Here is a 15,033-nt window from a genome sequence, read left to right as displayed (position 1 = left end):
TGCAAGCAGGATAAACAACAGCCTGCATCACTGGGGTTGTTTCTGCTTTACTCACTGGGGATTTGCATAAAAGCCCAGGCATTATTTTGGCAAAAGTCCATCCCTCACGCTTTCCATCTCCTCCTGTGCCCACGTGTGGTTTTTTTTGGTGATTTAAAATTCATCTTTGAGGAGAAGCTTCAAGGCAGAGGTGATCCACTGCTGCAGTTGGGTGTTGGAGTGGTGCCCCTTGGTTCACCTTTGCCCTGTGTGAAGGTGAGTAACAAACTCTGCCCCAAGTCCTGGCACTGCCCTGCCCTTGGGCTTTTCCCAGTATCTTCCTTAAAGCAAGCACTTAGCAGTCAGTGATTTCATTTTGACTGCAATAAACTCGCTGAAAAATCCAATTCTGGCTGGATCATCATCACTTACAAGTTCCAGCTGAGTTTGGGAGAGACTTTAAAGCAGTAAATTAAATGGGAGAAAGGGATAAAATTCTTCCAGCTCTCCTGGCAGGGGCTGTGGGCTGTCCCTAATGGCACTCTATGGGACCAAAGCTCCTCCAGCCCCATGATTCTACAGCACAGTACTCAGGAGTTTCACTGAACTTCGCATATAGACAAAATAAAATAACATTATCACATTCAATAACCCCCAGTTGAAGAGAAGGATGAGCATCCCTGACCAGGATCCCAGCTTGCCCCAGTGACCTGCAGGAAGGGCATTCTCCTGCAGCCTCCCTCCCACCCCAAACCTTCAGCTGCTGCTCTTGGGCCTCTGCTTTGCGGAGTAAAACTCTCTGAGAAGGGAACATGGGCAGGAAAGGGGATTGGGGAGTGTGGGGAGCCTGTCAGGATTTTGGCAGCACCTGGGTAAAACACCAGATAAAGCACCATGGGCTTGAACATCCACGTGCATTTCCACTGCTCCCACACATCCATCACTGCATTTAATTCATGATTTTCCCAAGCTGCTCAACAGGAATGACCTATTGGAAGGGGGAAGGCAATTAAAATAAAAAGGAAAAATAGACAGTAAGCATTGAGAAACTTGGGAGGGAATCAGGGTGCTGATTTTACATTTTCATTTGAAAAGAAGAAGAAGAAAAAAAAAAAAATACAGGCCAGGCTGCTCTGCTCCCTCGTGCCCTGGGAAAAGCAAAGTCATGGGAGATGTTGGTGCTTTGTGGCTGAAAACATGAACTGGTTGGGATTTTCCAGGGATGAATATTTTCTTTTGGGGGTAATCTGGTCTGGTGGGAATTGTCCCTGCCCATGGCAGGGGGGTGGAACTAGATCTTTAAGGTCCTTTCCAACCCAAACCCTTCTACAATCCAATGCTTTTATGACCTATCAAATATGACTCAGTTTCACCAATATTCTCAGTTAGCTTTGTCCTAAAGCTGCATTTTTTCCAGCAGTGCCCCCAGCCAGCAGCAGAAAAGGTGGGGGAAGCTCCTGGGCCAGGCTTTATTCCCAGGCCAGGCTTTATTCCCATTTACTTAATCCTGCTTCTCCCATGCAGGATGGGAGACACTTTAACCCTTCAGGAGCTCCAGGGATGGAATTTCCTTCCAAAACATGAAGATTTAGCAAAAGAGCTGCTTGAAGAAATACCTGCAGGCCAGCTGAGGTGGTGGCCCTGGTTGAAAATCACTTGTAGGTAAAAATCAAAGTTTCTCCAGGGCTTGGCACTGGCTCCTGAGCTGCTTTCCCCTCCTCTGTCCTCCCTGCAGGGGAATGGCTGGGGAGGGGTCAATGTTTAACCAAGCTGGGAAGGACATCTGTGGGAGCTGGCAGGGAGCTGCCTGGGCTCTGGGTGGCTCACAGAGATCCCTCTCCATGTCCAAGGAGGACGTGCACGAGGGGTTTTCCTGCTCCTCTCAGAGCCCTGGCTCTGCAGGATGGGCCTGAGCTCCTCCAAGGCGCAGCCCAGGGTGACCAGGGTGGCCCCAGTGCCCACCCGGGGGGATGTGCCCACCCTGGCTGCCCTGCAGGGGCTGCCCAGAGAGCCAGGCCAGCCCACACCCTGGGGAAAGCCCATCTTCCACCTGGAACTTCCTCCTCTGCGGGAGACCTGGTACGGGAGAGCCTCTGCAGGTGAGGGTGTCACTGCTGGGACATTGTGAACCTGGGGTCCCTGGGGCTGTGGGTTTGCTGGCTGCACTCTGGGGTGGCTGCAGGGTTGTGCTGCCCTGCATCAGCAGCTTTGTGCCATTTTTTGCCTTTTCCAGGGTGTTTTAGCTTTGGGAAAACTCATTTTTCTCCTTCCACTGTTTTGGAAAGCGCCTCACTCACCAGATCCCAGCTCCTCGCTCTCATCAGGCACCCCCCTGGCAACAGCCCAGCATCACCCTGGCACCCACCTGTGTCCAGGCAAGCCCTTGTGCAGCCCCCCTGTGACCCCATCACAGCCCTGTCCTGCTCACCTGCCCTTGCCAGGCACATCTCTGCCCTGATCAGAATCAGATTCTGGGCAGGAAAATCTCAGCACTGGAATCAATGATGAATTTCCAGGGGCAGAGGATGGCAGAGAGCCTGGCTGTGTGTGCTTCCCCACAAGCAGCCTCTAAACTCCATCCATACCCAAATCCTTCCCAGAGCTCTGCATCCATCTGGAAGAGGAGGTGCAGCTCTCCACAACGAGCTGGATGCTGACAAATGCTTCCCACAGCTCTCAGGGGAGTGTGGGGAGAAACATCCATGAAATCCAGCGGGGTGTGGGGAAGGGCGAGGCAGAGGGAGGAGGATCTGCGCCCCCAGCACTCCCTTCCCTGCTTTTCCATTCCCAAAAATCAATTTCTGACCCAAACCAAGCGGTGTTAAGCACTGCTGCTTCACCAGAGGCTGGATATTTCCTCCAGGATCATTCATCAGGTGGCATCAGGAAGCAGTGAAAGCAAATAAACCTCTAGAGTGATAGCAGTGACATTCCCAGAACTGAGGCTTTGGGGAGAATACAGATCAGATTTTGCCGTAGAAAAACAGGTTTTATGTACTCCACGAGAGCAAGAACAACCAAATATTCTTGTTCTGGAAAATTATCACTGAGCATTTAACAAATGCTTGTTTTTTTTAAAAAAAGTGTATGTTATTAAAAAATTAATAAATGCAATCTTCCATTACTTTCCATTTTCAGAAACAAGATGAGTATGCTCAGGAGGACTTGAGCGAAGTATTAGCTCGAGCTGCTGTCTAAATAAGCAAAGCCTCCCAGAGAATAGGTTTTATTTGCTTTATGAGGGTTCAGCTTGGCTTATTTTAAATCCAGATTCCCCCAGAGGGGAGCATCTGCTGCTGCTGAAGTGCAAGGGTGAAAAACAGGAGAACAGGAGCCACAGGGATGCCTTGAGCTGGGGCTTGGTGATTTGGGGACAGCCAGCCCTCAGTTCTGTATCTGCAGAGGGTAAGGGCAAATGTCCCACAAGCCCCATGCATGGATAGGATGGGGGGGAAAAATTCAAACCCACCCCAAACACAAAGCATCAAACATCCTAAGGGAGAAATATCTTCCTCTAAGCCATACCCTTCACCAGGACAAGCTTCTCCTAAGTCACAGCCACTTCCCTGTGTCATGTCCCTGTTCCCACCTCCATGGGCCACCTCCTTCCCTTTTCCTCTCCCCTCAGAAATTCCCTATGCACCCCCTTGCCTGCAGATACTCCACAAGCCCCTTTTGCTCTAACAAGCTGCCATCCCACCACGTGTTCCCTGCAGATGAGGTTTGTCTCCAGAGGAGCCTCCTGTGCTGGAAATTTTCCCCTCAGGCTCCCATTCCGGCAATGTGTGGAGCAGCCACAGCTTCACTCAGTGGTTAAACATTGCCAGGGCTCTGCAAAACATTTGCCTGATGGAGTCACCACCTCCCATATCCCAGGAGCCTCACAGGAGGAAGAAATTCCTCCCTGTGAGGGTGGCGAGGCCCTGGCAGAGGGCGCCCAGACAAGCTGCCCCATCCTTGGAAGTGTCCAAGTGTTCCAAGGATGGGGCTTGGAGCAACCTGGGATAGTGGAAAGTGACCCTGCCCATGGCAGGGGGTGGGAAAAAAAAAGATCTTTATGTTCACTTTGTGGCATTCACATACCCTCTGAACAGAGACTCGGCTTTCTCAGGATTTCTCCTGAGAGAAGCTGTGAGAGAAGCAGAGAAAAGAGAATCAACACAATTCTTATCTCATTCACTGCTCCTGTGTTTGTGCCCACGTGGAATGGGTTCTGGAGATTGTTTACCCAGGGTGATGCTTTATTGGATTCTGCTGATGGTGTTTGGATTCATTGACCAATTGGATCCACGTGTGTGTCGGGACTCTCAGGAGAGAGTGATGGGTTTTCTAGTTAGCTGGTTAGTGATAGCTCTTGTGAGTGTCATATAGTTATAGTACAATATAGCTTAATGAAGTAATTAATTAGCCTTCTGAAATCATTGGAGTTCAGACTTCATTCTTCCCAGGCGTTGGGGGTCACTTATCTGATATCACTTCCCACCCAAACCACTCCATGACTCTGTGATTGTCTTCTCTCTCTTCCCCAAGACCCCAGCCTGGTGATCTTCCATGAGATTCAAGAAGTCCCCCATAAACTGACCTCCAAATTACTGATTTTCTTGTTAAATTTGACTATTAAATTTGGCATCAGCTCTTCCTGCACTTTATCCCCACCTCTCCTCCCCTGTTACCTCCTCAGCAGCTGTTCAGCCACACCTCACTGAGCTCCATGTAGAAAATGTCATTTGAATGCAGCAGGACACTCTTTTGGGGTGAATAGGTGAGATAAACAGATAAAATGTGGTGTGAAAGAATTACTTCCTGCACTTGCAAGTATTTATTTGTGCAAGAAAAGAACAAAAGGGGCAGTGGTGCCCACCTAAGACCACCAGCACAGAACAGACCTGAGCCCAGATCCCATCCAGGCCTCAGAGAAAGCTCTGTCCTAATAACTAACAGGGGATCACTGGTGTGTGACACGTTCTTTTGGGCTGGTTTCCAGGGTCTGGGAGTGCACCCAGCCCTTTCCCTCCTGCTGCTGCTGCTGCAGCCCAGCTCTGCCACAGTCAGTAAATCAGCAGAGGTATTGCTCAGTTATAGTAAAATATAACTGAGGCAAACCCCGGCTCAGGGAAGAAATGATGGAAAGAAAGAAATTATGGAAATCCCAACCAGTTCATGTTTTCAGCCACAAAGCACCAACATCTCCCATGACTTTGCTTTTCCCAGGGCACGAGGGAGCAGAGCAGCTTGGCCTGTATTTTTTTTTTCTCCTTCTTTACAAATGAAAATGTAAAATCAGCACCCTGATTCCCTCCCAAGTTTCTCAATGCTTACTGTCTATGTTTCTTTTCCAGATCAGAAGGCTGAAGGATAGCTTTATTAAAACTATACTATATTACATTAATATACTATTTAAAGAGATACTATCCTATTCTACATACTTACTTCTTACTTACCTAACTCACAAACTCGTGACTCTGCTGAGAGCCCAACACAGCTGGATCCCATTGGTCACTGACCCCAAACAACCTTCACCAGAATCCAACCCAGCAATCACTGCAGGTAAACAATCTCCACACCACATTCCACATGGGGGAAACAAAGGAGCAGAGATAAAGATTGTTTCCTCTTCTTCTCTCTGTGCTTCTCCTGAGAGACAGAATTATGTCTCTGTGTCCAGAGAATGTGAATGTCACACTCAGTAAAAAATAACAATAATCAAGTGTCAGGGGCTGAGCAGCAGGAAAAGACACAAACTGCTTCCTGGGCCTGACTTTAAGAGTGGGAAGGCAGCAGAGATCAGGGATTTCTTGGCCACCTGATGGTTATAGGGCATGGCATGAGAAGAGTCCCTTGCCTACCCAAATCCCTGGGAGCGGCCACAGGAGACACAAGGATGGTGATGGTCATATTTAGAAGCATGAGGAGTGGTTGTAGAGGGAAGCTGGAGAGGTATTTGCTGGAAATCACAGGCACACCCACTTTACTCCTGCAGCCAACAGAATATTCCATGTGTTACTGGAATACACAGCCAGGGGCTTCACTGGGACACTGAAGCCAACAATAAACAGGGCACAAAGCTATTGCTGAGTGCACCTGATCACCTAAAAGTAACTTGATCCATTTCTTTAACCTTTAAGGGCCCCTCTCTTGGAACACCTTGCCAGGAAAGGATGGGACCAGCATCATCAAGCAGCACCCACCTCGAAGGCCTCAGGTAAGGCGAGTGTGGAAGCTCCCTGGGAGCTGCTCTGGCTGACCCCTCCCCGTAGGCTTTTTGGGGACAGGGCCACGTGTCACAGCACCATGGTGGGGGGAAGCAAATACCCTACAGCAGCACAAGGGGGAAGTTCTACTTTTGGGTGATCACGAGCTTGCTGGAGACACCCAGCAAGGACACGTGTCCCAGTGTGGGACACGGGGCCACCTCTGCTGCGATGTCCCACTGTCCTTGGGGGGGTCTGGGTACCTGCAGGCAAATCCTGGTGCTCCCATGGGGACAGTGTGGCCAAGACAGAGCCCTCTGCAGAGAGGATCCAACTTGCATCACGTGGGGCTGGTTTTGGCTCTTCAGGGAAAGGCAGCGGCTTTGGAGCAGAGATGGTGAAGCAGACAGACCTGCTGTGCACGAGGGGATGGTGAAAGACACAGCAATTATTCTGGGTTTCAGGAATTGCTGTTCATGCCCTGTACCCACCCAAACTCCCTCAGTTTCCCCATCCTGTAGTTCCCAGATCCATTCCTCCCCAAAACCCAAACCCCATGACTCTACCTGGCCTAACAGCCAAGATTTGCCTCCACACAAGGGCTACCCTTACATAACTAAAGCTCAGAAATGTCTTCAAATCTTTATTTCTCCCCCCCTGTACTTGGCACTGGTGAGGCCACAGCTCAAATCCAGTGTTCATTTATGGGCATTTCTTCCCAATATCCAACCTGAATCTGCTTGGAGCAACCTGGTCTAGTGAAAGGTATCCCTGCTCATGACACGGGGTTGGTCCTTAAAGTCCTTCCCAACCCAAAAACTTCAGGTTTCCATGATTCTGTGAACAGGAAACCCACTGGAGCAGGAGACCTCCTTGCTGTGATTATGATCTTTTAAATATAATAAAGAATGGAAGAGCCACCAAATGGGGTCACTTAAACCCACTCCCCTCACGTCTGTGGCTCTGGGTGACACTGGTGGCTTCAGAGCTCAGAGGTGGCCACCAGCTATGGAATAACTTGTCCCTGGGTTTGGTGGCATGATGCAACAGTGGCATCTGATTTGAGCCCACCTACACCCCAACAACTGTCATATGGAATCACAGTTTCCTTCAGAAACCTCTGACCGGCGCGGAATTTTTAATTACGGATTTTATTTCCATCACGGCTGTACTCGTGTATTATTGAGACACTCCTTGTTAACACTCACTTCAGGACAAAGACTCTGTTAATCCTACCCTGTTCTGCTGCTGCTGCTCTTAGGGAGTGTTCACAGCTCCAGCAAAAGCCTTTTTCCTGTGGGAATGCTCTCAAAGGCAGCGGAGCAGGCTGATGTGGCCTTCTCAAGGACTTTGAGGATCTTGGCCAGGGAGTATTTCCAGACAAAAACCTGTGACATTGACAAAAACTAAAGGGAAAAGTCAGTTTTCCAGCCTGGGACAGACAGAGCTTTACCCAAAAGCCTGAAGCTCGGCTTCCCCAGCAGGGCAGGGCGATGAGCTGAGGGCTCTGGGAGGTTTTCTGCCTTCATCCACGCCGCGCTGGTGGCCCTGGTGCCTTCCCGGAGCGACGCCAGCCTGGACCACAGCTTGTGGTGGCACATACTGCCATCTAGTGCCATTTTTCAGTTTCATATTTGGCTTTTTGGGGTTTTATTTGATGCTGAGAGACGTGCACTTGGCGTTGGGGACTAGTGGGGAATTCTCCCTTTACATGACATTGATTTTCCCTGCTGCATTTTCACATGGATCCAAAAGGACAGCTCAGGATTCAGCAGCTGCTCAGTGCAGACAGTCAGAGACATGTCCCTGTTGAGTCTTAACTTTTGTTTTGTTGGGGTTGGGATTAAATGTGTGAGATGGTGTTTTTTGTTTGGATTTAGATGTTTATTAGTTTTTCTTTATACTGTAGTTTTATAAATTGTGATGTTTATAGTATTTTATTTTAATAATTTTTTTAAAAATGGAGTTGTATCTCTTTTTGATAAGGTTTTTAGGGATTAATAGTTTAAGAAATGACACTTAAATTATTTTTATTTTTAACCTAACAACTAATTATTTGTGGACTTTTAAATTTAATTATATAATATTACTTAAACTTATGAAGAAGATGAAGAAGGACTAATTTTTGTTTTTAAATTTTTATCTTGTTTTATATACATTATTATATTTCAAAACTTTAAGTTTTCTACTATGTGATATTATACACTTTTATTTAAACTATATACTCATAATCTTAGTTCCATTATTTAATTTTGGAAGTTTTCTCTACAGTCTCAGGTCAAATGTGTTGCTATTGGACATGAAATGAGTACACAGAAGCTTGGTGAGTTCCAGAGAGAAAACCAGCTGATTTTATTTCTGATCTCACAATATATAGAATTCTAAAAGTGACAGTGGATTGGAGGATGAAATTGCCACCTCTCCAACCACACTGGTCAAACCAACAGTTCATTAATTCTCTCCTCCCACAAAGAAGAATGCAAAACAATCATTATTTACATGAATGGTGCATGAGAACTCCAGTAAACATTATCAGAAGGCTAAAGAAGTTTTATGAGAACTTTAAAACTTTTAAAAGAACTATAAAAGAAAACTTAGCACTTTTAAAAATCAGGGCAACACAAATGCAGTGTTCTTTTGGGGGCCGGTGCCTGTCAGCACAGAAAGCCTAAAATTCTCAGTAACCAGGACTCCAACATGTCCCCATTTATTGGGCACTTGTTCATAATCAAGGAGTTAATGGTATCCCAAATAAAGAAAAAGTCAGGTGTTACAAAGTCCTTTATGGTGTCCTCTTTAATTTTTATGGAAGCTGTACTGAGCTCCCCTCCTAGGAGGGAACTCTAGGTGGAATCACCACCCCTGGAAGTGCTCAAAAATTGTGTAGATGTGGCACTGAGGGACACGGTTTAGTGATGGACCTGGCAGTGCTGGGATAATGGTTGGGCTTGATGGTCTGAGGGGTTTTCTCCAACCTGCTGATTCTGTGGAATCCAAGCCATGGAGTGACCCAGCAACACTTCAGAGCCTGGCGTGATTTAAGGAGGCATCTTTGCTCCTTAAGATAAAAATCCATGCTCAGAGCAGCCTGTAGAGCAAGTCTCTGCCTATTTTCACCAGCCACCAGAAAAGGTGGTGGGGTCTCAATGCTGGGCTGACCCCAAGATTGTAAAAGTCCTTGTTCCCTAGCCCGTGCAGCCAAAGAAGTCTGGAATGCGTAAGATCGAGTTTTCAAGGTTATTTTTCCTTATCTATAACATTCTTTCTCTCACCTGCTGAGGTCTGTCTAGTAAAGAAGCCGTGGCAGTCTGCCTGCCTTCTAGGGCGGCGTCTACATTTTATATCAGAAATTACGTGTGTTATATTTACAATAACGTGCCAATATCTATCATTTATGTTAGACAGTGTGTCTCTACCTTAAGCCAATAGAAAAGTGTCACCATCACACCAAGACACGGAGGACAAGAAGAAGGAGAAGAAGGCCATGACACGCCCAGATTCATCCATCTTGTACCCCTGAATTACATTCTTAAAAACCCTAAAATTCTACTTTTCCACCCTGTGTCAATTCACCTATTACACTACTCAAACCCTCTTGGCTTGTAATTCCTCATATAGAGTTGGCAGCCTCTCCCATGGGCTAAAATTGAAGCCACAGGTGTTTTTGCCTTCTTGCCAAGGTCTCCGAGCCCCTGCCAGGCTCTCGACTCAGCCAGGGCAGCCAGAGGGATGTCCTGGACTCTGACAAAATGGCACTTTGTACCATGCACAGTTTTGTAGGGAGAGGTCTTATTTAGGCCAATGTCAAGACAGGCTGGACAGAGGGAATGGTGCTCTAGGGCTCCTCTAATTGGGATCTGCCCTTTGATGACCTGATAGGATTCTTAAGATTAAATTATACACACTCCAGTTTTGCCATGAAGCAATCTGAGCTGTGGTTTGGCTTCACTCTGGTCTTGGATGGAGCTTTGGGCGCCTTTGGGGCTCAAAGAGAAATACCTGCAGGGATGGAATTACTGTAAAACTGGGGCTTTGCTGCCTGTGCTGTAATGCAAAAGATTTCCCCAGTTTTGGCCACTCCTGAAGGACCAAATGATGCTCATCTCCCTGAGATGCCAAACTCCTTCCTGTGTCCCAAGCAGCTGGGCCAGAACTGGAGCTGGAAAAATTTAGAAAGTCTTTAAATGACAAGGTAGTTTCATATCCAGTTTTATGATCCTGTAGAACAAGCAATGCTAAATATTATAAACACTGGACTTGCAGAGGCTTGAACCTGCCATCCCTCCACAAGCAATCACTCCTGGGAAGCCCTGGAGTCAGCCAGAAGTGGCTACAAGCCCAAAACCAAAGGTAAGTGCATGAGTTTGTGCCCTTCCACAAGCCATTCCTGGCTGCAGGCTCCTTTCCCTCCCACTTTGGGCACCCTGAAGGGCAGAAGCTGGTATTGAACCACTGGCTGTGCTCCTGTCCCTGAGCCCAGGACACTGAGCTGAAGCACTGGCGTGTGGGTGAGAGGATCCAAAATATGGGGAAAGCTTCCTAATCTCCAGCATGACACTTCCCTGGATAAGATGGACCTGCTGAGCCAGGATATTTGATTTTTTAGAGGCTGAAAGTATGAGAGGCATGTTTTAAAATTATTTATTTGAGCACCCATCACTTGCAGTTGGTGGGGAGAAGGGAGAGACCTCCTCGCTCTCCCTGACAGGAATTTGGAGCCAGGTGGGGCTCAGGCTCTGCTCCTAGGGGACAAGGGACGAGAGGAAGTGGCCTCAACTTGTGCCACGATTGGATTTTAGGGAAAATTCCTTCACTGAAAGCATTTTAGGTGTTAGAACAGGCTGCCCAGGGCAGTGATGGAGCCACCATCCCTGGAGGGATTTCAAAGCCACGTGGATGTGGCACTTGGGGACGTGGGTCAGTGGTGGCCTTGGCAGTGCTGGGGGGGACAGTTGGACTCCATGATCTTAGATACCTTTTCCAACTTTTAACAATTCTGTAAAGTCTGATTTAAAGGCTGCAAACACTGTGCGCCACAAACACCCCCTGCAGCCCCAAAAATGCAAAAGCCGTGCTTCCCTTTGGATCATGAGATTATCTTGCAGAACCGACTCAATGCAGAAACACCTCGGGGGGGCAGAAGCACGAATACATTGTTTTAATGAAGTTTTTTCCCCTCCTGCCCCTGAGCTGTGGGATAAACTGCAAGCACAGTGGAAATCTGTGCTGAATTCCTGCAAGGTGGCCACGCCGGGAGAGGCTCCCTGCCTTTGTCTGGGAGTGCCCGAGGGGTTTGTGAGCTGGTGGCTCTTCCTTTCTCTTTCAGAAAGTGCAGGTGTATTTATTTGCATCCTCAAATACCTCGTAGGTGCTGGAGAAGAGGGGGCAAAGCCTGAATCCCCTCCCTGGCAGGAGGCAGCACTTGCACAAGCTTCAGATGCTGGACTTGACCCGCAAGCGACGAGAGGTAATGCCAAGGTGGATTTGGGGAGGGGATGGAGGTATCTCTCCCACAAACCAGGAGGCTTCAGACCTCTTGCTGGGAAGGTGAAAGGAAGCTTTCCCTGAGTCTTAGGCAGAGAACTGGTGGGGAGCATCCCCAGGGCCCCTGTGATCAGCAATTACCTGTGATTTTTCCAACACTTTGCCCTCATTTGGCCGTGACTCACGGAGAAACCAAAAATCCCTGTCCCAGTCGTGTGCTGTCATGTACCCAGTCTGGCAGGTTCCATTTGCTTGGGTTAAACTACTCGACTGTGCAATTATTTCCAGGGCCACCCCCTGATGCTGTGCCAGTCGAGCTATTAAAGCGCGTCCGCGCCTCTGCTGCTTGTGCTGACAACTCATTTGCAAACCCAGGCGGAGCTGAAGAGGAATCTCCACAGGGAGGTGAAAATCAATAAGCAAAACATCAAGGAATTCAGCCCCAGGGATGTCCTTGACACTCCCCAGAGAGGTGACAGCACCAGAAGCCCAGACCCCATCCCTGCTGAGCACAGTCAGCGTTTTCCTGAAGACGACCCTGGTAAGTGGAATAACTTTCCAAGGCGCTGTAAAACTCACCAGCCCTCCTAAATGTCACCAGAGAAGTTTCCCTGTGGAAGATGTTTCCACTGCTCCACCTCCTGCAGTGATGAGAAGCAGGTTCAGGGGGGAAAAGGACAAAGCGTTTCGTCCTGTGTTTGTAGGACAAAGCATTGGAATGCTTCAGAGAACTCTCTGGGGTAAATGTGACACTCACTGAGGCTGATCACTTTTTGGGTTTAGGGTTTTTTTCCCACTGTCCCTACAGAAGTGGATCTCAGCCACCTCTTCATCCTGACCTGTGCAAGGCACGGGCCCTGTCCTGCTTTGCCTGCTTTGACAGCCCTTGGCAGAGGCTGGGAATGTTCCACCAAGGCCGAAAGTGCTTAAATCAGTGAAAAGCTCACCTGAAGGTGAACTTTCACCAGGAGGAAGAGGAACAAACCTGGCTTCCTATTCCCTTGTGGCTCTTCACCTCAGCTCTCTTCCCCTCGGGGATAAAGCCATATTGCCAGACTCTACAATTTCACCAAATGTAATCTTTAGTGTGTTACACCCCCCCCTGCCCCTGCCATGGGGTCTGGTCTTACAGGGAGCTCTCAGGATTTTCCTTACGCGCCTCCAGCTGTCCACAGCCATTCCCAGCTCAACTCCAGGTGACTGTGCAGCTCTGATATTTTATTTCTTTTTCTCTCCCCCAGGAACCACGTGGGGTGGAGGCCTCTCCAGGCAGCCTGGCAGGGCTGAACTCTCTCCAGACAGGAGGGGGAAGGTTGACCTGTGGCTCTGCAGGGAGCCACGGACGAGGGACGTGTTCTGGGACTCCTCCAGCACAGGGTCAGAGGAGTGGGAGAGGGAAGAGAAGATTCACCACAAACCCACGCTCGTGAGGACCAAGACAGAGAGAGTTTCCCTCTTTGATGACTTCTTTGACAGGGATTTCTAGTGGCGTGTCTGGGGGTGGAATCCCCCCAGATGGATGGGCTGAGGTTGGAGGCACTGCTGGCTGTAAGTGGAATTTCTGTGAGCATGGGCCAGTGGAAAGGACATCTGGAAATGAGGAGCTCTCTGATGTGGGGGGAATAAAATCCCTCTGGGTTGTGTGGCTGAATCAAAATATCTGGGGAAGAAAGCCTTGGATGGAGCAACAGTGAAATGGGGGTAGAGAGAGGAGGAGGGGGCTGGGGAAAGTTCTGGGTTAACCCCAAATATCAAATTTCAACTGAAATGAAATGTTTCACTTGCCTTTGAGTTACTCAATCTTCCTGTTTAAATTGGAGTTAACCTTTTCTAAACCACAAACACCAGTTCAAAATGCAAGGTAAAATGATTCATTTAGAAAGTCTTTAAATGACATTTTTTCGCATTTCTAAAATTCCTCTTTGACTTTTGTGGCTTTTTTTTGGGGGGGGGGGTTGTTGTTTTTTGATTTTTTTTTTAAATTGTCTCTCCTCCCCTGTCCTGGACACAGAAATATATATATACTTGTTTCAGAACTAACCTCCAGATTTATGTATAATCTGAAAAATCTGGCTTTGGTTCACTTTTTTTCCCCTGTTCAGGGATTCAGTGCTGGGGAGTGACTGATGGAAATGGAGAAATCTCCATCTTTTCCTGCAGACACTCTCCCAGGGATGCTGATCAAGGCTGCAGCACCTACCAGGGGCTTTAACAAGCTGCCCTGTTGCAATCTGACATTTCCAAGTATATTGGAAAAGATGATTATATGAAGGTGTCTGATCTATCAAAAATGCTCTTGCAGTTTCCATCTCACATAAACTGAATTTTTTTATTAACTGATCTCATTTTCCTTACAATATAATTTGTTACCTGAGAGGGAACTTCACCCAATTCTCCTGTATCCTATCTGGTTGTCCCTGGAGGTCCATAAAGGCCACCAAGTTTGTGGATTCACAGCACTTCTATAAAAGGGGATTTCAGTTAAATATCACAGTTGTTTTAACGTGGCAAACTGGATAAGTAGGGGACTGGTGAAACACAAGGGAGGGAGAGATTTCACCACCAGCCCTGGCCCTGGGGAACAGGCAGCTCTGATTGCCAGCACCAGTTTTGCCTCTGTTTGCAGCTGCAGAGCTGACAAAGGGCATTAACTCTTCCTTGTGCCTCCTGCTTGTCTCCCTCCCTTCCCACTTGGTCTTTCTAGAACTACCGGGGGGGGGGGGGGGGGGGCAAAGCATCTTCAGATCAGCTCCTTGCTTCAGGGCAGGAGCAAATATCATCACCATCACAGCCACTTCCAGCTGGAAACCTGATCCTTTCATTTTCCAAGCCAGAATGACAAGATCTAGAGTCAGTTCTGGGTTACCCAGGACGAGCAGGGCTTGGGCAGCTCGGGACAGAAGAAGCTTGTCCTGCATCCCTGTCCCAAACCTGTGCCCCCTCCCACAAAGCTGTTGTGGTGTGGCTGCACTGCACCCTCCGATTCCTGATTCCCACAGCCAGGAAAAGAGCAAGAGATGCATTTTTACACTTATTTAAGGGAATGGGACACTCATTCCCTTAAATGACTCACTTTCAGCAGTATTTATCTTTATTGAAAATCCCAGGCAGAGCAGGAGCTGGAAATCACAGTCAAAGCCCTAAATCAAGCTGGAGCCTCCAGCCAAGCTGCCCAGGACTGAGCTGCTCTGTCCTGATTTCCCCTCCTTTTGACATCTCTAAATGTATAGCCCATTACAGAATGTCTGCATGCTCTGTGGGGAAAACTGCACTTTGGAGAAAGCCCACACACCAAGTGGGATTTCACCAGAAAAACACAAAAACAAAGCCCAGCACAGGGAAGGAAGAAGAAGAGGAATCATTCTAATGAGAAGGAGAG

General features: G+C 48.1%; 1 protein-coding gene across 1 annotated transcript; it reads left to right on the top strand.

Moving 5' to 3' along the window:
* The first annotated feature begins 1,882 nt into the window (after positions 1–1,882).
* Positions 1,883–13,140, top strand: CCDC198 (coiled-coil domain containing 198). Its single transcript, XM_053981534.1, has 6 exons — positions 1,883–2,078; positions 6,105–6,181; positions 10,434–10,520; positions 11,539–11,637; positions 12,030–12,195; positions 12,896–13,140. Exons 1-6 carry the CDS (start codon positions 1,883–1,885, stop codon positions 13,138–13,140), a joined length of 870 nt encoding a protein of 289 aa, XP_053837509.1.
* Positions 13,141–15,033: the final 1,893 nt, after the last annotated feature.

The sequence above is a fragment of the Vidua macroura genome, chromosome 6, assembly GCF_024509145.1.
Source record: "Vidua macroura isolate BioBank_ID:100142 chromosome 6, ASM2450914v1, whole genome shotgun sequence".
Lineage (NCBI taxonomy): Eukaryota > Metazoa > Chordata > Aves > Passeriformes > Viduidae > Vidua > Vidua macroura.
Note: the sequence above shows the minus strand (reverse complement) of the source record. Positions and strands in the feature narration are given on the sequence as shown.